The sequence below is a fragment of the Stegostoma tigrinum genome, unplaced genomic scaffold (assembly GCF_030684315.1).
Source record: "Stegostoma tigrinum isolate sSteTig4 unplaced genomic scaffold, sSteTig4.hap1 scaffold_115, whole genome shotgun sequence".
In the NCBI taxonomy this organism is placed as follows: Eukaryota; Metazoa; Chordata; class Chondrichthyes; order Orectolobiformes; family Stegostomatidae; genus Stegostoma; species Stegostoma tigrinum.
The window spans coordinates 958,154-983,041 of record NW_026728065.1 but is presented as its reverse complement, the minus strand read 5'-3'; the positions used below and the strand labels follow the sequence as shown (position 1 = coordinate 983,041).

At 47.9% G+C, this 24,888-nt stretch overlaps 1 protein-coding gene across 5 annotated transcripts in view; it reads left to right on the top strand.

Moving 5' to 3' along the window:
- LOC132207630 (utrophin-like) overlaps positions 1 to 24,888 on the top strand; it is a 123,349-nt gene that overhangs the window by 25,316 nt on the left and 73,145 nt on the right. For 3 of the 5 annotated variants that reach the window (XM_059643571.1, XM_059643572.1, XM_059643570.1), the window contains 2 exons: positions 3,905 to 4,173; positions 8,270 to 14,462. In XM_059643571.1, coding sequence (XP_059499554.1) covers positions 11,828 to 13,201 — 1,374 coding nt within the window. In that variant the 5' untranslated portion in view covers positions 3,905 to 4,173; positions 8,270 to 11,827 and the 3' untranslated portion in view covers positions 13,202 to 14,462. Of the gene's footprint in view, positions 1 to 3,904; positions 4,174 to 8,269; positions 14,463 to 24,888 lie in introns of those variants that run through there. The other 2 variants (XM_059643575.1, XM_059643573.1) reach the window with 2 other exon arrangements.

The following is a 24,888-nucleotide window of genomic DNA, read 5'->3' as shown; positions in this document are numbered from 1 at the left end:
GGAAGAATTAACTTAGACTGAGCGTGGATTTTCTCCCAAATTAGTTATGACAAAGCAGAACCAATTCTGCCTGGAAGAAGAAAGGCAGGAGCCATAATAATTAGGGATTGTTTTGCGAGAGGAACCGTGCTGTGATATGCATCCAGATAGGATGCTTTCTGTGGTACATCAATGAAAGTTGCCCTTGTGGGCACACGCAATTGCCTTAGCCTCCTGTGAAGTAGAGACAACGGTGTGCTTTTTTGCTCATTGCGATGATGTGGATGGACCAGTGAACTAATCTAAGCCCATCCCCCTACACGATCCCATTATCATCCATATGCTTATCCGAGGACTGTTGAAATGCCCCGAATGTGGCTGAGCTAACTGCATTGTCAGGCAGGGGGTTCCACATCCTTACCACTCTGAGTAAAGAACCTGCCTCTGATATCTATCTCAAATCTATTATCCCTCACTGTTAAGCTGTGCCCCCGAATACAAGCTGACGTCATCATCCTCGGAAAAAGACCCACACTGTCCACCCTGTCTCATCCACTGATCATCTTGTATGTCTCTATTAAATCCCCTCTGAACCACCTTCTCTCCAATGAGGACAGACCCAAGTCCCTCAGCCTTTCTTCACTCCGGACCAGGCAACATCTCCTCTGCACCTTTTCCAATGCTTCCACATCCTTCCTGTAATGGGGCGACCAGAACTGTACGCAATATTCCAAATGAGACCGCACCAGTTTTTTGGACAGTTGCTCTGGATCTCAATCCCACTGCCAATAAAACCTAAAACACCGGAAGCCGCCTTCACAGCACTATCAACCTGGATGGCAATTTTCAGGGATCGACATAGATCGACACCCTCTGCACAGCATCACTACCAAGAATCTTTCCATTGACCCAATATTCTGCCTTCCTATTATTCATCCCAAAGTGAATCACCTCACATTTATCCGCATTGAACTCCATCTGCCACCTTTCTGCCCAATTCTGCAGTTCATCCAAGTCTACCTGTCACCTGCAACATTCTTCCACATTGTCCACCACTCCACCGACTTGAGTGTCATCTGCAAACTTACTAACCGATCTACCAATGCCTCCGTCCAAGTCATTTATAAAAATGACAAACAGCAGTGGTCCCAAAACAGATCCTTGAGACAAACCAGAAGTCACCAGACTCCAGGCTGAATATTTTCTATCAACCACCACTGGTTGCCTCCTTCGCCAAAGCCAGTTTCTCATCCAACCTGCTAAATCTCCCTCAATCCCATGTCTCCATGTTTTCTCCAATAGCCTACCATGTGGAACCTTATCGAAGGCTTCACTGAAGTCCATGTCCACCACGTCAACTGCCCGACCCTCATCCACATGCTTGGTCACCTTCCAAAATTACTCAATGAGGCTTGTGAGACACGACCTGCCCTTGACAAATCCATGTCGACTATCTCCCATCAAATTGGTGCTTGCTCGATGACTATAAATCCTCTCTCTTATAATCCTTTCCAAAACTTTTCCTGCAACAGACGGAAGGCTCACTGGGTTTATAATTACCTGGGTCATCTCTACTGCCCTCTTTGAACAAGGGCACAACATTTGCAACCCTCCAGCCTTCTGGTACTAAACCTGTAGACAATGAGGATTCAAAGATCAAGGCCAAAGGCTCCGCCACCTCCTCCGTAGCCTCCCAGAGAATCTGAAAGTTTCGAAGGATGCTGCGTTGTATCCGGAGGTTGGTGGGGTGGTACGTTAGGACGAGGGAGACTTTGTTTTGGTTGTTGTTGCGGGGTGGGGTGAGAGAGATTTGTTGCAGGAAATTCTGGAGACACGGTCGAGGGCGTTATCAACCACAGAGCGGTGGAAGTTGTGGTCTTTGAAAAATGAGGACATCTGAGATATACTGGAATAGAATACCTCATCCTGGGAGTGCAGATGCAGAGGCAAAGGAATGGGGAATAGGGGATGAATTGTTGCAGGAATATGGTGAGAGGAGGTGTAATCTTGGTAGCTGTGGGAATTTGTGGAGTTGAAATGGATATTTGTTTCTCAGTGGTTGGAAATAGAGTGGTCCAGGTAGGAGAGAGAGGTATCAGAGATTGTCCAGGTTAACTTCAAGTTGGGGAGGAAGGTGTTGGTGAAGTGGATGAACTGTTCGAGCCCCTTGTGGGAACACGAGGCGGTGCCGATACAGTCATCAATGTAACGGAGGAAGAGGTGGGGTTGAGGGCCAGTGTAGGTACGGAAGAGGGAGCGTTCCATGTAACCTGCAAAGAGGCAGGCATAGCTTGGGCCCATTTGGCTACCCTGGCCACCCTCTTTGTCTGTAGGAAGTGGGAGGAATTGAAAGAGAAACTGTTGAGGGTTGTTCGAGGACCGGAACTTCCCCCTCCTCAGTGGTCAAAAACACCCTCGACCGTGTCACCCGCGTTTCCCACAACTCATCCCTCTCACCCGCACCCCATAATAACTACCAAAACAGTGTCCTCGTCGCCCTCACGTACCACCCCACCAACATCTGGATTCAATGCGTCGTCCTCCGACCCTTCTGCCATCCGCAATCCGACCCCACCACCAAAGACGTTTTTCCCACCACCCTTAGGTGACCCCCTTATCCGCTCCACACTCCCCTCTAGCACTCCCGACACCCAGCACTTTTCCCTGCATATCCATAAATGTTGTCATCAAAATGTTTAAAATTCACTGGTCCCGATAGCTCCCCCCCATCCCAGGCCCCAGGAAGAATTTCCTCAGCAAACAGATGTTTACCTGCACATCTGCTAATGTGGTAGACTGTATCCACTGTTGCCATTGTGGCCCCCTCTACATCGGGGAAACCAAACAGGTTTGGGGACCGCTTCGCCTGTGCTCAGTTTGCACTAAAGAACTGCACCTCCCAGTCGTGAACTGTTTCGACTCTCCCTACCAATCCTCAGGTAACATGTCCATCCTGGGCCTCCTGCAGTGCCACAACGATGCCACCTGAAGGTTGCAGGAGCAGCACCTCATATTGCGCTTGGGAACCCTGCACTCCATGGTATCAATGTGGACTTCACAAGCTTCAAAATCACCCCTCCCCTTCCCGCATCCCAAAACCAGCCCACCTATCCCATCCTGCCACCTCAAACCCCACCCCCATTTCCTGCCTCCTAACGTCTTCCCGCCCCGGAGACCTGTTCGTCCTCCCCGGACTGACCTCTCCCCTCCCTACCTCCCCACCTACATTCACCTCTGCTGGCTCCATCCCCACCTCTTTAACTTGTCTGTCTCCTCTCCACCTATCTTCTCCTCTATCCATCTTTGATCCGCCTCCCCCTCTCTCACTATTTATTTCAGAACTCTCTCCCCCTCCCCCTTTTCTGATGAAAGGTCTCGGCCCAACATGTCAGCTTTTGTGCTCCTCAGATGCTGCTTGGCCTGCTGTGTTCATTCAGCTGCACACTTTGTTATCTCTACATCTCTTAACAACCTCATTAAGTGAGTTCTAGAGCGAACTATGCAGGGTAGACTTTGGGTTTATCATTCTAACTTGCCAGTCCTGAAAGATGAAAGTTGGTTTGTGTTGGATGTTTGTCTCATAGCTACGAAAGATACACTGAAAGGATTTTTCAAATCTTTTGTTGAGAATTGTACCCATTTAGTCACTAATCCTTTTCCTTTTTTAAAGCTTCCTTGGTAGTGACAAATTTCAAATATCTGCGGAATTTTATTTGGCTTTGTATTGGTTCTCTGTGATTCTCTGTTCATGGCTCCACGACCTGCTAGCTAATTACAGAATTTATCATTGATGTGCTTCAGTCTTATATATCCCAATTTCAGGAGAAAGTCCAGAGAGACCTTTTAAAGGAAAGGGGTTTAGAAAGAAAATCTATCGATCAAAATCATGAACAGTTGATAAATTATTTGCACTTCATATTTCCAGAACCTACCCCGGAAGAGAGAGCCCAGAGAATTGCCAAAGCTGTCCGCAAACAGTCAACAGAAGTGAAGGAAAATTGGGAGCAATTGAAAACCCGTGCGAGCAACTGGCAGAAACAGGTGGAAAAGGCGTTGGAGAAACTTCAAGAACTGCAGAAAGCGCTGGATGATCTTGAGGCTCATGTGATAACAGCTGAGGGGGTCCACACTGATTGGCAACCTGTGGGTGACCTGCTTATTGACTCATTGCAGGATCACATTGATAAAACCACAGTAAGTGCAATTACATTACACTTCACTTATGAACAGATGTAACCAGAATGTTGTATCGAGACGATCAGTAATATGAGTATTCAGTAATATTGATTGAATGGTTGTTAACTGAATTTGCAAATTAAAAGTTAGTTGAGCATGCCTTCTGATGATATCACAACATGAATATCAGTATAATTGAGGATTCTATTAGTCAGTGACATCAGCTGAGTTATCTGCTTGTTGCCATGTTATCAGGGTTAAAGGTAAAGTCTTAGCACGCCATTTGGCGACTCCTTAGAGAGAGACAACTGGTTATGATTTAACCTGAAGATCACCACGCCTCAGTCAAGTAGAGCGGTTGAGGCGAAGACCCTTTGTGGTCAGCTCACTGGTATGGCAATTGAGCCCTCTCTGCAGGGCATCACTCTGCATCACAAACCAACTGAATTTGAATAGAGTTGAGGATTGGAGAGCAATCCATGCAATTATTTTTTTTAATGAATGTTTCTCACTGGGACTCTCTCACCGGCAAACTTTTTAAAAGCCAGCTCAGCCATACAGGCGAGATCAGTTCCTGATCTCAGCTGAATTTTTTGACCTGGGGTGGGTCAGCGTTAGGAGTTCAGTGATTGGAATGAATTCTCATGAAGTTAGCGAGAGGGATACTACACGTGAATAGATCGATGTTTTGAGAAGAGGATGAGATATGAGCAAAAGTTTAATTGATGTGGAAGACCAGCCACAATCATCATCGACGGTGGAGCAGGCTTGAGCGGCCATGCAACATTGTGCTGCCGCTATTTGACTTGTTCTGTGGAAAGGAAGGAAAATGGTCCAAGTGTCAAAAATGATGAAGACCACATCATTCTACAACCTCAAAATTTGATTGTGTTCAGCATATTATCACTCCTGGTACCCCTAAATCCTGGTCTATCATCTCAGCAGCTCGACTCTGCCCATAAGCTGGTTAGATGTGACATTTTTGAGGGATCTTCCCAAGTCTGAAAATCATTTTTGTTTTTGTAGAATCAGAGTTGGCCAGTGTGGAAGGAGGTCGTTTGGCATATCATAGCTCTTTGAAGTAACTCCCCAATTCGTCCCCCTCTGCTTGGCAATGACTTGAACCACTTATAAAATCTCTTTAATGGAGGGAAACTTTGAAGGCGTCTGAAAGGAGTATTCACAATCCCAGAATACAACTGAGCCTTATTAAGTTGTTAGTTCTGACGGTCAAGAGCTTGATGAAAGAGGATTGTTTTAAAAAGTGCCTTAAAAGAGAAAACGTACAGAGGCTAAGAGGTGTAGGAAGTTAGCGAGTTTTGAGAAGATTTGTTGCTCGGGTTGAGGTTCGGGATGTGAGTTTGCTCGCTGAAGGTGTAGGAAGTCTCTTCTTGGGTTTGAAGCCGACACAATTAAATGTTTGGCAACTAGTAGTGGGCCGTTTAAAATCAAGAGTGGGCAAGAGGACATAATTAGACGAGTGCAGATATCCTGAAGTATAGTTGGACTGGTGGAGATTACGAAAATAGCGATAGGCATAGCCAAGGAACGATTTGTAAACAAAAATGAGAATTTAATAAAATTACTGTTAATAGTAGCAGTCAGGTAGAAAGTACAGAGAAGAGGATTTGGTTCAAGGTGAGACTCGGGCAGTGGAGTTTTAGACGACGTCAAGTTTTCAATGGGCAAATGTGGGACTCCAACAGGGAATGCATTGGAATTGTCAGGTCCAGAAGTGAAGTAGTTCCAGATGAAGGTTTCACTGCTAATCAGCCAAGACAAGAGACAGGTAGGCAGAATTGAAAAGATGTAAAGAGACAGCTTTAGGGATTGCATGAATGTGTGGTCGGACGTTCATCATGGGATAAACAAGATGCCAAGGTTGTGCTGAGACAAGCGTAATATTACATTGTTGCCAAGGCGGAGTAATGCAATCAGTCGGTAGTGAATAGAGATTGGTGTGGGGACCACAAAGTGGTCTTCCCAGTTTTAAATTGTTATCTCTACATAGTTGCGCAACTTAATGTTCTGTTCAAAAGGCATTACTGACAAGGAAACAGAAGTTAGCCATTTGTTTACTTGTCAATATATCTTGATTTTTCCACCATGTTCTCCAGTTAATAACGCAAGATGTGCACTGTACGAACTGAACTGTTCAAACCTTAAAAGGAGATGTTAAAATTGTGGAATATAAAGTTAAATTTATTTCTTTGAAAATTTGAATAAATTACATGAAGGTTTGACCAAGACTGCAAGGAATTAGATGGAACATGAGATGAATAAAACAAGCAGTAGTAAGGTGGTATTAGCTGGACGTTCCTGAAGAAAGAGAACGCAGCCAACCTTTCTTCCATCAGGGGGATTAATTGTGTGGTGTCAGACACAGTCGATTCAATCATTCCTTCTGTCTTTACTGTCTGACTGGACTGTGGTTGTAATATTTCCTTTTTTAAACGCTCAAGGTTAGACATACTTCACTTGACATTCTCATTTTATAAATTTTAAGAAGTTGACTTATTGTCAAGTCACGGTAGGATTGAAGACACATTCTGTAAGTGTTTGAAGTCAGAAGTCACATGACACCAGCTTATAGTCCAACAGGTTCATTTGAAATCACACAAGCTTTTGGAGTGCAGCCCCTTCATCAGGTGCAGTTCGTGAGGTGACCACAGAGAGACACAGCTTATAAGCAGAGAGATCAAAAGATCATAGAATTGGCGTGAGTGGAGTGTCAGATAATAACTCTATACAGGTGACCAAGAGTGTTAGAGGCAAGTAAAGCGTTTATAAAGTCCATGTCAGTGCTGTGTTGTCATGATAATCAGGCAGCGCAACAGGAAGGTGGCATCTCAGGTCAGACTCTGACTTGTAGTTTCGAGGCTTGTGTTCAGAATCTGTCTTAGAGTTTTAACCTTTATTTCAAAAGCAAGAATTTATAAGATACCACACTGACTGTAACGACAAGTTGTGTGTTTCTTCAACAAAATATCTGCAAACAAACAAACATCCTGGATGAAGACTTATTATCTGACACTCCACTCACACCAGTTGTATGATGTTTTGATCTGTCTGCTTATCAATTGTGTGTCTGTGTGTTTACCTCCCTGACCGCACCTGATGAAGGGACTGCACTCCCAAAGCTTGTGTGATTTCAAATAAACCTGTCAGATTATAACCTGATGTCATGTGAGCTCTGACTTTGTCTATCCAAGTCCAACACCAGCTCCTCCACGTTATAACTGTTTGGAACCAAGTCAGTGCAACAGGTACATATCGAACATTTGACTTGGGAAGAATGCCTAGTGCTGAAAAATTCATTAATAACAAAGGATTTCTTCATTGTACCATCTATCGTAACATGCTGCGTCTCACAGTCATAATGAAAGGATGGCCACTTCAATTTCGCAGGGCCAAGAACAGTTATGGACATTTTTAGCATGGGAGGAGGCCATTCAACCTATTTTATCTGTCCCAGCTCTCTCCCAGCACAAGAAAATTAATCCTTCTCTCGAACTCATTCCACATATTTCACAGAATTGAAATATATAGGTTCATATTTAGGAGATTTTAACATCAAGTGAGCAGTTCTTGCACTTCACCTCGTCACTAAAAATGGAAAATGTGACTTAGAAAGAGTGGGTCTTTATTTTGTTCTGTTTTGATGATGAAGCAGATGCAAGTCCAAGTGCTGGAACTGGCCTCTTGAACTTACCAACTGTTCAACGTGTATGAAATGATTTCTGTGTGCATCTACTAAAAGCAGTTTTATGGAAGGAAAAGGTACCAAAGAAGATTTGGTGTATTGTGCTTGATGCTATTATACGCCAACCTGTGAAAACAGAACTCTACGACTGAGTGTTGAGTTCTGAGAGGGGGCTATCTTGTTTGAATTTACATTGCTAAGCCGAGGCCTATTTTCCCAACAGCAAAATTGGTCATCCAGCAAGAAATGGAAATTTCTCACACTTGTTGGCTGCAAGTGTCTGTTTAAAGTTTCCTTATATACAGGTGCTTAACCTGCTTTTACAGTTGGAACATTTGTTGTGCCAATGAAAATTTTTTGAATGGTTTCACCTCCAGTTTTCCTGTTTATACATATTTGGTATTTTTTCAGGGTAAGGACTATCTGCAAAATCTGAGATTGGGTTTTGAAAGACAGCAGCCTTTGTTTTGGAGAGATAATGGGAACTGCAGATGCTGGAGAACGCGAGATAACACCGTGTGGAACTGGATGAAGACAGCAGGCCAAGCAGCATCTCAGGAGCACAAAAGCTGACGTTTCGGGCCGAGAACCTTCTTCAGAAAATGGGGAGGGGGTGCGGGTTCTGGAATAAATAGGGAGAGAGGGGGAGGCGGATGGAAGATGGATGGAGGAGAAGATAGGTGGAGAGGAGAGTATGGGTAGGGAGGCAGGGAGGGGATAGGTCAGTCTGGGGAGGCCGGACAGGTCAAGGGAGCGGGATGAGGGGTAATAGGGGTGCGGCATGAGGTGGGAGGGGGGATGGGTGAGAGGAAGAATAGGTTAGGGAGGCAGGGACGAGCTGGGCTGGTTTTGGGATGCAGTGGGAGGACAGGAGATTTGGAAGCTTGTGAAATCCACACTGATACCATTGGGCTGCAGGGTTCCCAAGCAGAATATGAGTTGCTGTTCCTGCAACCTTCGGGTGGCGTCATTATGGCACTGCAGGAGGTCCAGGTTGGACATTTCCTCTCAGGAATGGGAGGGGGAGTTGAAATGGTTCGTGACTGGGAGGTGCAGTTGTTTATTGCAAACTGAGCGGAGGTGTTCTGAAAAGTGGTCCCCAAGCCTCTGCATCGTTTCCCCAATGTGGAGGAAGCCACAACGGGGACAGCGGATGTTTTGGATATTTCTTAAGCATTGATTTTCATTCAGAGTTGGTTGGATTTTGCTGAAGCAATAGACATAACTCACTATGACATAGACAATGTCAGAGTTAATGTTTTGCGTCCTGTGACCCTTCCTCAGATCTCAGTCTTCACTGATGCTGCCAGACCTGCTGAGCTTTTCCAGCAACTTCTGCTTTTGTTGCTGATTTACAGTGCCCACAGTTAGAACATAGAACATAGAACAGTACAGCACAGAAAAGGCCCATCAGCCCACAATGTTGTGCCGACCATTGATCCTCATGTATGCACCCTCAAATTTCTGTGACCATATACATGTCCAGCAGTCTCTTAAATGACCCCAATGACCTTGCTTCCACAACTGCTGCTGGCAATGCATTCCATGCTCTCACAACTCTCTGCGTAAAGAACCTGCCTCTGACATCCCCTCTCTACTTTCCACCAACCAGCTTAAAACTATGACCCCTCGTGCTAGCCATTTCTGCCCTGGGAAATAGTCTCTGGCTATCAACTCTATCTATGCCTCTCATTATCTTGTATATCTCAATTAGGTCCCCTCTCCTCCTCCTTTTCTCCAATGAAAAGAGACCGAGCTCAGTCAACCTCTCTTCATAAGATAAGCCCTCCAGTCCAGGCAGCATCCTGGTAAACCACCTCTGAACCCTCTCCAAAGCATCCACATCTTTCCTATAATAGGGCGCCCAGAACTGGACGCAGTATTCCAAGTGCGGTCTAACCAAAGTTTTACAGAGCTGCAACAAGATCTCACGACTCTTCAACTCAATCCCCCTGTTAGTGAAAGCCAAAACACCATATGCTTTCTTAACAACCCTGTCCACTTGGGTGGCCATTTTAAGGGATCTATGTATCTGCACACCAAGATCCCTCTGTTCCCCCACGCTGCCAAGAATCCTATCCTTAATCCTGTACTCAGCTTTCAAATTCGACCTTCCAAAATGCATCACCTCGCATTTATCAAGGTTGAACTCCATCTGCCACCTCTCAGCCCATCTCTGCATCCTGTCAATGTCCCGCTGCAGCCTGCAGCAGCCCTCTACACTGTCAACGACACCTCCGACCTTTGTGTCGTCTGCAAACTTGCTGACCCATCCTTCAATTCCCTCGTCCAAGTCATTAATAAAAATTACAAACAGTAGAGGCCCAAGGACAGAGCCCTGTGGAACTCCACTCACCACTGACTTCCAGGCAGAATCTTTTCCTTCTACTACCACTCGCTGTCTTCTGTTGGCCAGCCAATTCTGTATCCAAGCAGCTAAGTTCCCCTGTATCCCATTCCTCCTGACCTTCTGAATGAGCCTACCATGGGGAACCTTATCAAATGCCTTACTCAAGTCCATATACACCACATCCACAGCTCGACCCTCATCAACTTTTCTAGTCACATCCTCAAAACCTCGATAAGGTTTGTAAGGCATGACCTACCCCTCACAAAGCCGTGTTGACTGTATTTGATCAAGCCATGCTCTTCCAGATGGTCATAAATCTTATCCCTCAGAATCCTTTCCAACAACTTGCAGACGACAGACGTGAGACTTACCGGTCTATAATTGCCAGGGATTTCCCTATTTCCTTTCTTGAAGAGACGAATTACATTTGCCTCTCTCCAGTCCTCAGGTACGACTCCAGTGGAGAGCGAGGATGCAAAGATCTTCACAAGTGGCGAAGCAATTGCATTCCTCGCTTCCCAAAGCAGCCGAGGACAAATCTGATCCGGGCCTGGCGACTTGTCAATCTTAATGTTTGACAAAATTTTCAGCACATCAGCTTCGTCTATCTCTATCCATTCCAGCATGCACACCTGCTCTTCAAACGTTTCATTCACTACAAAGTTGGTTTCTTTCGTAAAGACAGAAGCACAAGACTCATTTAGGGCTTCCCCTACCTCCTCAGGCTCCACACACAAGTTCCCTATGCCATCCCTGATCGGCCCTATGACGCAGGCAAAACTCTATCTCTGCAGGAAGCATGATGCTGTGTTCTCAAACTTCCCTGCCTTTTTGTCATATAATATTGTCTTTTTAGGACAGAAGTGGCTTTTTTTTGTTTGCTTTGACTTGTGCACATACTTTCTATGCATGTTAAAATTCTACACCTTTTCAGTTCACTGCAGTGCTGCATAATGAAGACTTGGAACAATTTTTTTTTTATAAAGTAGAAAATCAGTGTGGTTTGTTTTCCAAAATGTGATGTGTAAGTGCAACACTTAACAGTGTGTTCATCAAACTATTGTTTCCTTTGATCTTTGTGTTGCAGAAATTTCTAGAATCATTTCATATATATTTTTCTTGATATATTTAGCAGCTTTCCTGGAGCAAGTCTGGTTTCCTTCGGATGAGACGACTTTCAGACATACTCCCTTTATTATGAGATTTAATTGCAGTAAAATGAGGAGGATTTTTATTCACTGAGACACACATGACTATATGTTTAAAGCATTGGAAAATGCGTTCTGTTCGGACTGTCATGTTATCTGGTGTTTGTACCAGGCTTTCCGATTAAATGCAAGTGATTAAGGATGCTAATGATGCCACATGTTATTACAAGAGGAAATGAACATACAAGTCAGGATTTTATGCCACATTTATACATAGCATATACCATGCAGCATGGATGCAGTGACTGAGTGAAATGGGATGCAGTGACTGAGTGAAATGGGATGCAGTGACTGAGTGAAATGGGATGCAGTGACTGAGTGAAATGGGATGCAGTGACTGAGTGAAATAGGGATGCAGTGTCGGAGGGAAATAGGGATGCAGTGACTGAGACAAATGGGATGCACTGACAGATGGAAATGGGATACAGTGCCTCAGTGAAATGCTCACAACGAATTGCCCCCTCCAGTCCTGACCCGCTCTCAGCAACTTGCCCCCTCCGTCCTGCCCCGCTCACAGCGACTTTCCCCATCCGTCCTGACCCGCTGACAGCGAATTGTCCCCTCCGTTCTGACCCACTCGCAGCGACCTGCCCCTACAGTCGTGACCCGCTCACACCGACTAGCGCCTGCAGTCCTGACCCGCTCACACCGACTAGCGCCTGCAGTCCTGACCCGCTCACAGTGACTCGCCCCTGCAGTCCTGACCTGCTCACAGCGACTTCTCTCTGCAGACCTGACCCACTCACAGCGAATTACCCCTGCAGTCCTGACCCGCTCATTGCGACTTGCCCCTGCAGTCCTGACCCCCTCTCAGCGACTCGCCCCTTCAGTCCTGTCCCAATCACAAGGACTTGCCCTCTCCATCCTTACCCGCTCACAGCGACTTGCCCCCTCAGTCCTCAGCCCCTCACAGCGACTTGCCACCTCAGTCTTGACCCACTCACAGCGACCTCCCCCCTCTGTCCTGACCCCCTCACAGCAACCTGCCCCCTCCGTGCTGACCCCCTCACAGCAACCTGCCCCCTCCGTGCTGACCCGCTCACAGTGACTTGCCCCTGCAGTCCTGGCCCCGACACAGTGACCTGCCCCCTCACTCCTGACCCGCTCAACATTGAGGAAACCAAGCAGAGGCTTGGGGACCGCTTTGCAGAACACCTCCACTCGGTTCGCAACAAACAACTGCACCTCCCAGTCGCGAACCATTTTAACTCCCCCTCCCATTCCTTGGACGACATGTCCATCATGGGCCTCCTGCAGTGCCACAATAATGCCACCCGAAGGTTGCAAGAACAGCAACTCATAATCCGCTTTGGAACCCTGCAACCCAATGGTATCAATGTGGACTTCACAAGCTTCAAAAACTCCCCCTCCCCAACTGCATCCCAAAACCAGCCCAGTTCTTCCCCTCCCGCGACTGCATCACAAAACCAGCCCAGCTGTTCCCTTCCCCCGACACCAGCCCAGCCGTTCCCTTCCCCCGACACCAGCCCAGCCGTTCCCTTCCCCCGACTGCTTCCCAAAACCAGCCCAGCCTGTCTCCGCCTCCTTAACCTGTTGTTCCTCTCACCCATCCCTTCCTCCCACCTCAAGCCACACCTCCATTTCCTACCTACCACCTCATCCTGCCTCCTTGACCTGTCCATCTTCCCTGGACTGAACTATCCCCTCCCTCCCTCCTCACCTGTACTCTCCTCTCTACCTATCTTGTTTTCTCTCCATCTTCGGTCCGCATCCCCCCCTCTGCCTATTTATTCCAGTTCCCTCTCCCATCCCCGTCTCTCATGAAGGGTCCAGGCCCGAAATGTCAGCTTTTGTGCTCCTGAGATGCTGCTTGGCCTGCTGTGTTCATCCAGCTCCGCACTTCGTTATCTTGGATTCTCCAGCATCTGCAGTTCCCATTATCAGTGGCATTTTCCGCTTCATCAAAGTTTGTGCAAAAGCAACACGATATGGGGCGGCACGGTGGCTCAGCGGTTAGCACTGCAGCCTCACAGCACTGGGGACCCAGGTTCAATTCCAGCCTCAGGCAACTGTCTGTGTGCAATTTGCACCTTGTCCCTGTGTCTGCGTGGGTTTCCTCCAGGTGTTTCAGTCTCGTCCCACAGTCCAAAGATGTGCACGCTAGGTGGATTGGCCTTGCTAAATTGCCCATAGTGTTCAGGGGCGTGGGTCTGGATGGGATGCTCCAAGGTTTGGTGTGCACTTGTGGGGCCAAAGGGCCTGTTTCCACACTGTAGGGAATCTAAACAATCCTGTTCCGACACCTCCATGTTATAACCCTGCTGATCACTGCACACAGAGATGTTTGATAACAAAAGGATAACAATAATATTCAAACCCAGTGCTGGAAATGTAATTTAAATGAGTATTTGAAATACAGAGGCCAGTGTCGATCTTCAATTCAACTTTTATTTACAAATGATCTGTCTTCAACTTTAGCACTGCCTCATTCAGAGATAGTTGCCAGGGTGTCAGCGTCTCTGACCCTCACACTTCTTATCTGTCAGCCAGGGCTCCCTGATTTGGGCTGTTCATATGGAGCAATCAGTCAACTCTCATTCTGAGAGGTTCAACTGGCCGACCTGGTCACAAACCAGTGCGGTGTGTTCATCGAAAATCAAACATGTACTAGAAAGGTACCATTACATACTAGTGTAAAGGAAGGCATGACGCTAAACTGGGGAGAGAAGGGAACTGCTAATGGGGGGTGGCCCAGAGAGTAGAAGAAAATCGAATGGGAAGATGTTACCATTTGAGACTGAGGGAGAGAGATGTAATTGCCTGAATGAGGCATTGCAATTGCGAAATGGATTTTTGTGTGTACACCATGTTCAGTTTCCCCGATCTGTGCTCCTCTTTAAATCATTAGTATCTGAAATTTCTGTATCATTTCCAAATGCTCTGTCTCTAATGTTATGCTGTTGGAATTGGTTGAACTGCAGAGATATCATTTATTTGCACAAATGTGTTCAGTGAAATGAGTTGCATGCTATATATGTATTATTCTTCCTGATTCTATTGTACGCACACAAATTAAAGTTAGTTCCACTTTTGAAGAACAAACTGTTTTTAGATGGATGATGTATCTCATTTGCCTGCCACTTAGTCTTGTTGATGAGTTGTGTTTCTGTTTTGTGAAGAAATATGAATGAGCTGGACCACTAATGGCAATGCCCAATGTGGTGATGTTCCAACATTGCAGCTGGAAGGTGGGGCGGGGAGGGGGATGGGTTTCACAGAACTATTGCAGACGGAAATGGAGAGACAGGTGATGTATGTGGCAGCACCGAGACAGTGAGGAGAATGAAATGCAGCCTGAAGGGGAATCTGGCTGTATTCTCAAAGGCACGGGCTGAATGGAAGAGGACAGAGGATTCACTCAGAGGAACAGAAGATCAGACTAGACTGATTGTGAAACAGGCAATAATCATTGGCAAGTTACTGATAGGAGGGTGAATCAATCGGGCTCACTTTAAGACTGTTTACAGTTACCATATAGTTTCTGGGAGATGTGCAGATCAGGCCAGGCTCATATAGAAACGCTTCCCGGAGTAATTAACATGGAGACCCCACTGGGAAAGAGTGAGGGGTTGGCCGTCCTGCTTCCACTGCTGCTGGTCATGTCCAGGCCAGTCACTCTGGCCAGAGACTTCAGCTGCATCATCGGCACGAATGAACAATATGGAGGGTATGACAGTGAACTGGACTCGACGTCCAGATTTCTGATGGAAACGGTTGAAGTTGCCAAGCTGCATAACATCTTCAGCACCCCTGCAGACTGAGCACAGAGTAGAAACACCTGGTCATAGCCAGATGTGTCTATACACCCATTGGACAGATTTCCTGTTTGCGCCCACACGTCCTCGATCATATCCATTGAAGTCAAGCCGGTGTTCTTCTTTGACTACTGCCTCCTGCTGGCTGACTGTCACCTACAGGATGACCAGTGGGCTGGCAAGGGAACATGGAAGCTGAATGTGAAACTGTTGACCCCAGAAAAATCATTAAGAAGCTCAAAAGAGAGCACACAGGTTGGAGAAGGATGAAGACCCTTTTTGCACTTGGTGGGAGGCAGTCAAAGGGAACATCAAGAAGTTCTTTGTCCTGAAAAGTGTTCAGAAGATGAGAGAGAGTTGGGCAAAACTGTTCAAACTCCAGAAACCCACAAACTCCACAAACTCCAGCTTGTAACTGATGTCCATTTCAAGCCCACCGACTCCCACAGCTACCTAGAATACACCTCCTCCCACCCACCCTCCTGCAAAAACTCCATCCCCTATTCCCAATTCCTCCGCCTCCGCCGCATCTGCTCCCACGATAAGACATTCCACTCCCGCACATCCCAGATGTCCAAGTTCTTTAAGGACCGCAACTTCCCCCCCACGGTGATTGAGAACGCCCTTGACCGCGTCTCCCGCATTTCCCGCGACACATCCCTCACACCCCGCCCCCGCCACAACCGCCCCAAGAGGATCCCCCTCGTTCTCACACACCACCCTACCAACCTCCGGATACAACGCATTATCCTCCGACACTTCCGCCATTTACAATCCGACCCCACCACCCAAGACATTTTTCCATCCCCACCCCTGTCTGCTTTCCGGAGAGACCACTCTCTCCGTGACTCCCTTGTTCGCTCCACACTGCCCTCCAACCCCACCACACCCGGCACCTTCCCCTGCAACCGCAGGAAATGCTACACTTGTCCCCACACCTCCTCCCTCACCCCCATCCCAGGCCCCAAGATGACATTCCACATTAAGCAGAGGTTCACCTGCACATCTGCCAATGTGGTATACTGCATCCACTGTACCCGGTGCGGCTTTCTCTACATTGGGGAAACCAAGCGGAGGCTTGGGGACCGCTTTGCAGAACACCTCCGCTCAGTTCGCAACAAACAACTGCACCTCCCAGTCGCAAACCATTTCCACTCCCCCTCCCATTCTCTTGATGACATGTCCGTCATGGGCCTCCTGCACTGCCACAATGATGCCACCCGAAGGTTGCAGGAACAGCAACTCATATTCCGCCTGGGAACCCTGCAGCCATATGGTATCAATGTGGACTTCACCAGTTTCAAAATCTCCCCTTCCCCCACTGCATCCCTAAACCAGCCCAGTTCATCCCCTCCCCCCACTGCACCACACAACCAGCCCAGCTCTTCCCCCCCACCCACTGCATCCCAAAACCAGTCCAACCTGTCTCTGCCTCCCTAACCGGTTCTTCCTCTCACCCATCCCTTCCTCCCACCCCCAGCCGCACCCCCAGCTACCTACTAACCTCATCCCACCTCCTTGACCTGTCCGTCTTCCCTGGACTGACCTATCCCCTCCCTACCTCCCCACCTACACCCTCTCCACCTATCTTCTTTGCTCTCCATCTTCGGTCCGCCTCCCCCTCTCTCCCTATTTATTCCAGTTCCCTCCCCCCATCCCCCTCTCTGATGAAGGGTCTAGGCCCGAAACGTCAGCTTTTGTGCTCCTGAGATGCTGCTTGGCCTGCTGTGTTCATCCAGCCTCACATTTTATTATCTTGGAATCTCCAGCATCTGCAGTTCCCATTATCTCTCTCTCCCTCTAAACTCTTCCTATTCATTTTCCCATTCAGATGGCTTTTAAATGTTGAAATTGTACCAGCTTCTCGTCCCCTCTCTTGCAGCTCATTGCACGCATGCACCACCCTCTGCATGAAAATAATGTACCTGAAATCCCTTTTAGATCTTTCCCCTGTCACTTTAAACCTATGCCCTTCAGTTATGGACTCTCCCACGCCAGGGAAAAGACAATGTCTATAAACCCTATCCATGCCTCTCATGCGGTTACCAATCTCTATCAGGTCATCCCTCAGCCTTTGATGCTCCAGGGAAAATAGCCCCAGTCTGTTCAGCCTCGTCCTTTAGCTTTAACCCTCCAACCCAGTCACCATCCTTGTAAATCTTTTCTGAATCCTTTCCGGTTTCACAACATCTTTCCGACAGCAGGGAGACTGGAATTAGAAACGGTATTCCAATGGAGGCCTAATCAGTGTCCTTTACAGCTGCATGTGACCGAATGAGATGTGTTCACATTCCTTCTTGAAGAGGCTAAAGGAGAGCCTTGTGCTCAGTAGCCTGAAGGATGAACAGAGCTCGATAAGTTTGTCTCAATCTGACATCCTGAAGCTCAGCAAATCCTTTTAAGCCAGTCCCTATGACACTATGCCCACAGACAGTGCCGTGACTCCCAGTCATTCCTGTCCTCGATCCTGGGGGTCTTTGACAACACCAAGCAGGGGAGCCTGGACTGACCATTATCTCTGGATGAGCCGGGGAAGGCCTTCGAGTCCTTAGAAAAGAATAAAACTGTGGGAGGTGATGCCTTTCCAGCTGAGTTGTATTCAGCTCTTTGGGGGTTGAGTGGCCAGGGCCTGCTGGAGCTTGGTGTTGTCAGGATGTCAGATTGAGACAAACGTATCGAGCTCTGCTCATCCTTCAGGCTGCTGGAGCTGTACGACAGTATGCTTCTGTCAGGTACTATGCGCAAATCCATGAGGAATGGTATCATCACCCTGACCTACAAGTGGAAGGGAGTGAGGGAGGAAGTTAGAAATCAGCGACCAAGATAATTGGCGAATGTAGCCTACAAAATCCTGTCTCAGTCATGTGTAACTGGGTCAGGTCTGCTCTGCGATTGGTGATTGACCCTGACCAAACCTGTGCTGCAGCGGACAGGACGATCTCTGAGAGCCTCGCGCTCCTAGGGATACGATCACTAGCAGGCAGAACAGAGGGGTGGATACCTGCCTCATCAGCCTGGACCAAGAGAAGGCCTTTGGCAGGATATTGCATACCAACATGTGGGATGTGCTTTATAAAATGGGCTTTGGGGAGAGAATCTGCAATTGGGCCCGACAGATCTACACCGACATCATTCGCGCAGTCTCAATCTGCGTATGGGAATCACAGAGCTTACCCATCAGATCCAGGGTCTGGCAGGGCTGCCCACTCTATCGAGCCCTTTGCTGAGTCCATCAGTAAGGATGTGAGCCTGAGAAGTGTGATTATTCCAGGTAGAGCGGGCCTGCAGGTCAAAGCGTCCCTGTAAGATAACGATGTCACCAATCTCTGCTCAGCCCCAGTGTCAGTGCGCAGGTTCATGAGCAGCTGTGACCCTTTCAAACTGGCCTCGGGAGCCACGGTCAATCGAGACAAGAGTGAGGCCATGTTCTTTGGGATCTGGCCTGAATGATCCTTCATTCCCTTCACCGTCAGGGCAGATTACCCAAAAGTGCTGGGCACACAGTTCAGAGAGCCTGGGGCGTGCAGAAAGCCTTGGGAGGTGAGGGGTAGGTCATGCCATACAAACCTTATCGAGTTTTTTGAGGATGTGACTAGAAAGCTTGATGAGGGTCGAGCTGTGGATGTGGTGTATGTGGACTTCAGTAAGGCATTTGATAAGGTTCCCCATGGTAGGCTCATTCAGAAGGTCAGGAGGAATGGGATACAGGGAAACTTAGCTGCTTGGATACAGAATTGGCTGGCCAACAGAAGACAGCGAGTGGTAGTAGAAGGAAAAGATTCTGCCTGGAAGTCAGTGGTGAGTGGAGTTCCACAGGGCTCTGTCCTTGGGCCTCTACTGTTTGTAATTTTTATTAATGACTTGGACAAGGGAATTGAAGGATGGGTCAGCAAGTTTGCAGACGACACAAAGGTCGGAGGTGTCGTTGACAGTGTAGAGGGCTGCTGTAGGCTGCAGCGGGACATTGACAGGATGCAGAGATGGGCCGAGAGGTGGCAGATGGAGTTCAACCTTGATAAATGCGAGGTGATGCATTTTGGAAGGTCGAATTTGAAAGCTGAGAACAGGATTAAGGATAGGATTCTTGGCAGCGTGGAGGAACAGAGGGATCTTGGTGTGCAGATACATAGATCCCTTAAAATGGCCACCCAAGTGGACAGGGGGGTTGTTAAGAAAGCATATGGTGTTTTGGCTTTCATTAACAGGGGGATTGAGTTTAAGAGTCGTGAGATCTTGTTGCAGCTCTATAAAACTTTGGTTAGACCGCACTTGGAATACTGCGTCCAGTTCTGGGCGCCCTATTATAGGAAAGATGTGGATGCTTTGGAAAGGGTTCAGAGGAGGTTTACGAGGATGCTGCCTGGACTGGAGGGCTTATCTTATGAAGAGAGGTTGACTGAGCTCGGTCTCTTTTCATTGGAGAAAAGGAGGAGGAGAGGGGACCTAATTGAGGTATACAAGATAATGAGAGGCATAGATAGAGTTGATAGCCAGAGACTATTTCCCAGGGCAGAAATGGCTAGCACGAGGGATCATAGTTTTAAGCTGGTTGGTGGAAAGTATCGAGGGGATGTCAGAGGCAGGTTCTTTACGCAGAGAGTTGTGAGAGCATGGAATGCGTTGCCAGCAGCAGTTGTGGAAGCAAGGTCATTGGGGTCATTTAAGAGACTGCTGGACATGTATATGGTCACAGAAATTTGAGGGTGCATACATGAGGATCAATGGTCGGCACAACATTGTGGGCTGAAGGGCCTGTTCTGTGCTGTACTGTTCTATGTTCTATGTTCTATGTTCTAGGTGCACATTGTGGGTAAAATCCTGGTCATCAGGTGTGAGGCACTCTCTCTGTTGTTGTGCATGGCACAGTTCTGGCCCATCACCCACACTGCACTGTTTCCCTCCTCCGAGCCATCTTCCATTCCTACTGGAAGCCTAAGATAGACCGTGTCTGCAACAACTCCATGTACTAAGCTCTGGCTAAGTGGGGGAAGAACGTACCCAATGTCACCCTCATCCTGATGTCCACCTTGTTGTGCATTAAGCTGTGTGTAGACTCTCAGTACGTAAAGACCAAGTGTCACTATGTCCTGAGGTCCGACCTGATCCCAGTGTTGCGAACGAAGGGACTGGCCTCTCTGCCACGGAAAGCTCCAAGTAGTTGGACCGTTCTATAACATATATCCTTTGTTGTGAAATTTGCAAAGAAACAAACGTCTGACCGCCAGTCCATCAGGTCGTGGTCAGCACGCAGCATGCTCGAGACCCTGTGGGAAAAGGAGAGGCTGGATCCTGTTGTGTAGTTCCCAGAGCAGACTGACAAAGTCATTTGGTACAATGTGTCATCATCAGAACTTTCCAACAAACAACAAAACATAGATTGGCGGGTGGTGAGAATCCTGTCAGATTGTTTATGTGCACCTTGTTGGCCTGTGCCACAGTACACTGCCCTGGAAGTGGCTGTGGGTGAAACCCGAAACATCAGCTTTCCTGCTGCTCTGATGCTGCCTGTCGTGCTGTGTTCATCCAGCCCACACCTAGTTATCGCAGACTCCAGCATGAGCAGTTCCTACTCTCTCTCGGCTCAGTGTGAGACCTTTTACAGTTACCGTATAGTTACAGGGAGTGTGTGGATGAGGCCAGGCTCAATGTTTACCTTCAGCAAAAAGTGATTGGGAGGTGCACGGATGAGGACAGACTTGCTGTGAGACTGTTCACAGTCACCGTATAGTAAGTCGGAAGCATGGAGATGAGGCCAGGCCCACTGTGATACTGTTTACAATCACTGTTTAGTTTCTGGGAGGAGTGTAAATAAGGCCATGCTCGGTGTGACACTGTTTTGTGTCCCTGTATAATTCCTGGAGGTGTGTCAATGAGGTGAGGGCAATTGTCAGACCGTTTACAGTCAAGTAGGACTTCCTGTGAGTTGTGCGAATGAGGCCAGGGCCACTGTGAGACCATTTACAGTCGCCGCATCATGACGCGGAAGCGTGTAGATGCTGCCAGGCTCCCTGTCAGTAACCAGGTGGTGTGTCCACGAGGCATAACTGGGATGCACTAAAAGCTTGGGGCATAACTGGGACGATGGGGCTGCTGCTGCCGAGGCACAGTCGGGAAGGACCACTGTCTGAGGTTTTCCTGCTGAAGGTAAATGAGGGTCCATTCAGTAATCGGACCCTCCCCGTGGCTCACATGTATGTAAATATTTTTGTTGTATGTCTAAGAGAGGTCTTTGGTTCATTGGGTGGAGCCAAAGTCCAATGCTTTATTTGTTTATTTGATATGCAGCTGGACAGAACGCAACTGCAGTTGTGACATTGTACATATACAAAAGAGATTTCTTGTGAAAAAGGTGTATTTTTCAAATCAGAAATGTGACTGGGAGGAGTGTGGATGAGCCCAGGCTCACTGTGGGTCTGGTTACGGTCACCACATTGTCACGAAGATGTGTGTATATGAGGCATGGCTGGCTGTGAGACTGTGAAAAATCACTGTAATTAATAAGAGTTTGTTTCTTCAATTATTTGTTGGATGTGTGTGTCACTGACTGGTCCAGCATTTATTGCCCATCCCTAATTGCCCTGGAGATGTTGGTGGTGAGCTGCCTCCTCGAACCGCTGCAGTTCGCCTGTTGTGGGTTGCCCCCACAGTGCCATGAGGGAGGGAATTCCCATCTTTTGAACAGTCGCAGTGAAGGATTCCGGATATATTTCTAAATCAGAATCACGAGTGGCTTGGAGTGGGATTGAAGGAGGTGTTCCCGTGTACTTGATGCCCTTGTCCTTCGAGATGGAAGCTCTAATGGGTTTGGAAGGGACTGCATGAGGAGCTTTGGCGAATTTCTGCCGTGCATCTTGTGGATCGTACACAGTGCTGCTGAGGCCGCTCATCATTGGTGGTGGAGGGAGTGGATGATTGTCGATATCGTGTCAGTCAACTGGGCTGCTTTGTCCTGGATGGAGTCAAGCTTCTTGCATGTTGTCACAGATGCAGCCATCCTGGTAAATGGGGAGCGTTCCATCACAGTCCTGACTTATGCCTTGTAGACAGTGGACACGTTCTGGGGAATCAGGAGGTGGGTGAGCCGCCGCAGCATTCCTCACCTCTGACCTGCTCTTGTAGTCACTGTGTTTGTGTGGTGCGTCTGGTTCAGTTTTTGTTCAAAGCTCACCCCCACGACGGTGACAGTGTGGGATGCAGTGAATGTAACAAATTGTTTGTCAAGGGGTGGTTGTCTCTTGTTGGTGACGGTCATTGCCTGGTATTTCTGTGGTGTGAATGTAACTTCCACTTGTCTGACCAAGCCTGGGTATTGCCCAGATCTAGTTGCATTTGGACAAGGACTGCTTTAGGATCTGAGGAATCATGAATGATGCTGAACATTGTGCAATCATCAGGAACATCCCAACTTCTGGCCTTATGATGAACGCAAGTTCATTGATGAAGCAGCTGAAGATGGTTATATCGGACACTGCCATGAGAAACTCCTGCAGGGATCCCCTGGAGCGAAGATATCTGACCTCCAATAAGATCGTTCATTTTTCTGCGTGCCAGGTATGAGTCCAGCAAGTGGAGAATTTGTCCCCTTATACCCATTGAGTCCAGTTTTGCTCGGGCTTCTTGATGCCACACTTGGTCAAATGTAGTCTTGTTGTAAAGGGCTGGAGCTCTCACTTCCTCTCTGGAATGCAGCTGTATTGTCCATGTTTGAACCAAGGCTGTAATGAGGTCAGGAGCTGAGCTGCCCTGACGTAACCCAAACTGGCCGTCGCTGAGCATGTGCTGCCTGATAACAATGTTACTGACACCTTCTATCACTTTCCTGATGATTGAGTACAGCCTGATAGGGCAGTATATGGCCAGGTTGGATTTGTCCTATGTTTTAAATACAGCACATACGTGGGCAATTTTCCACATTGTCGGGTAGATACCAGTGTTGAAACTGGACTGCAACAGCTTGGCACGGGGAGCGGCACGTTCTGGAGCACAAGTCTTCAGTATTATTGCCAGAATATTGTCAGGGCCTGTGACCTTTGCAGTATCCAGTGTCTGCAAGTGTTTCCTGACATCACGTGGGGTGAATTGAATTTACTGAAGACCGGTATCTGTGATGCTGGCGGAGCCCGAGATGAATCATCCACTTGGCCCTTCTGGCTGAAGATTGCTATCTTTTGCACTGATGTGCTGGGCTCTTCCATCATTGAGGATGGGGATATGTGTAGAGTCTTCACGTCCAATCAGTTGTTTAATTGTGCACCACAGTAAATGACGAGATGTGGCAGGACTGCAGAGCTCAGATTTGATCCATTGATGGTGGGATCACTTTGCTGTGTCTATCACTTGCTGGCTATGCTGTTTGGCGGCTTCACCAGGTTTCTTTATTTATTCATTCACAGGACAAGGGCATCATAGAATAGAATCAGAGAATCCCTACAGTGTTTTGGTATTTCCAGGGGGTCCCGGGAGGGGTGGTGTGTCGGTATTTCCAGGGGGTCTCAGGGAGTATGTCAAGACTTACAGTGGGTCGCAGGGAGTTTGTCTGTACAGGGATCTGGGGCTGTGTGTCCGTATTTCGAGGAGCTCCTGGGGAATGTGTCAGTGTTTAGAGGGGACCCTGGGAAATGTGTCATTATATACAGGGAGTCCCAGGGAGTTTCTCAGTGCTGAAAGCGGGGACAGGGAATGTGTCAATATTTGCAGCTGGTCCCGGGGAATATATCAGTATTTACAAAGGGTCCTGGGGAGTGTGGCAGTATTTTCAGGGGTTCTCTGGGACTTTGCCAGTATTTAAAGGGTGTCGAGGGAATATGTCAGTATTTAGAGGGCTTCCCGAGGAGTGTGACAGAATTTACAGGGGTCCCGGTGATTGCATCAGTATTTGCAGGGTGTCCCAGGGAGAGTATCGGTATCCGGGGGTGGAGTGTGTCAGTGTTTACGGGATTTCCGGGCTGTGTATCGGTATTTACAGGGGGAATGGGGAATGTGTAATTATTTCCAGGGGGTCCTGGGAGTTTATCAGTGTTTACGGGGGTTCCGTGGAATGTGTCAGTGTTTCGGTGAAGTCCCAGGGAATGTGTTCGTGTTTAGAGGGGTCCTTGGGAAATGTGTCCGTATTTACATGCAGCCCCAGGGAGTTTCTCAGTATTTACAGCGGATTCCAGGGAATGTGACAGTAGTTACAGTGTGTCGTGAGGTGTGTGTCGGTATTTACGGGATATCCCAGTATTTGTGGTTAGTTGTGTAGAGTGTGTCTATACGTACAAGGGTCCGGGTATGTGTGTCAGTATACAGAGGAGGCCGAGGGAATTTTTCAGTGTATAAAGCGGGCCCTGGGAAATGTGTCAGCGTTCACAGAGGGTCCCTGGGAGTGTGGTGGCATTTTCAGGGATTCTCAGGTACTATGTCAGTATTTACAGGGAGTCCTGCGGAGCGTGTCAGAATTTATAGGGGCTCGGTGCATACTGACACACTCCCCTGGAATCCCTGTAAACACTGGCACACTCCCTGGGACCACCTTGAAATACTGTAGCTCTCCCTAACACCCGCTGAAAAAACAAAGTCCACGGGCCCCCCTGGAACTACTGACGCTCTCCCCAAGTCTCCCTGTCAATCCTGACACAATCCCTGAGATGCCCTGTAAATACTGACCCTCCATGGGACCGCCTGTAACTACTGACACACTCCCGGGAGCACCTGTAA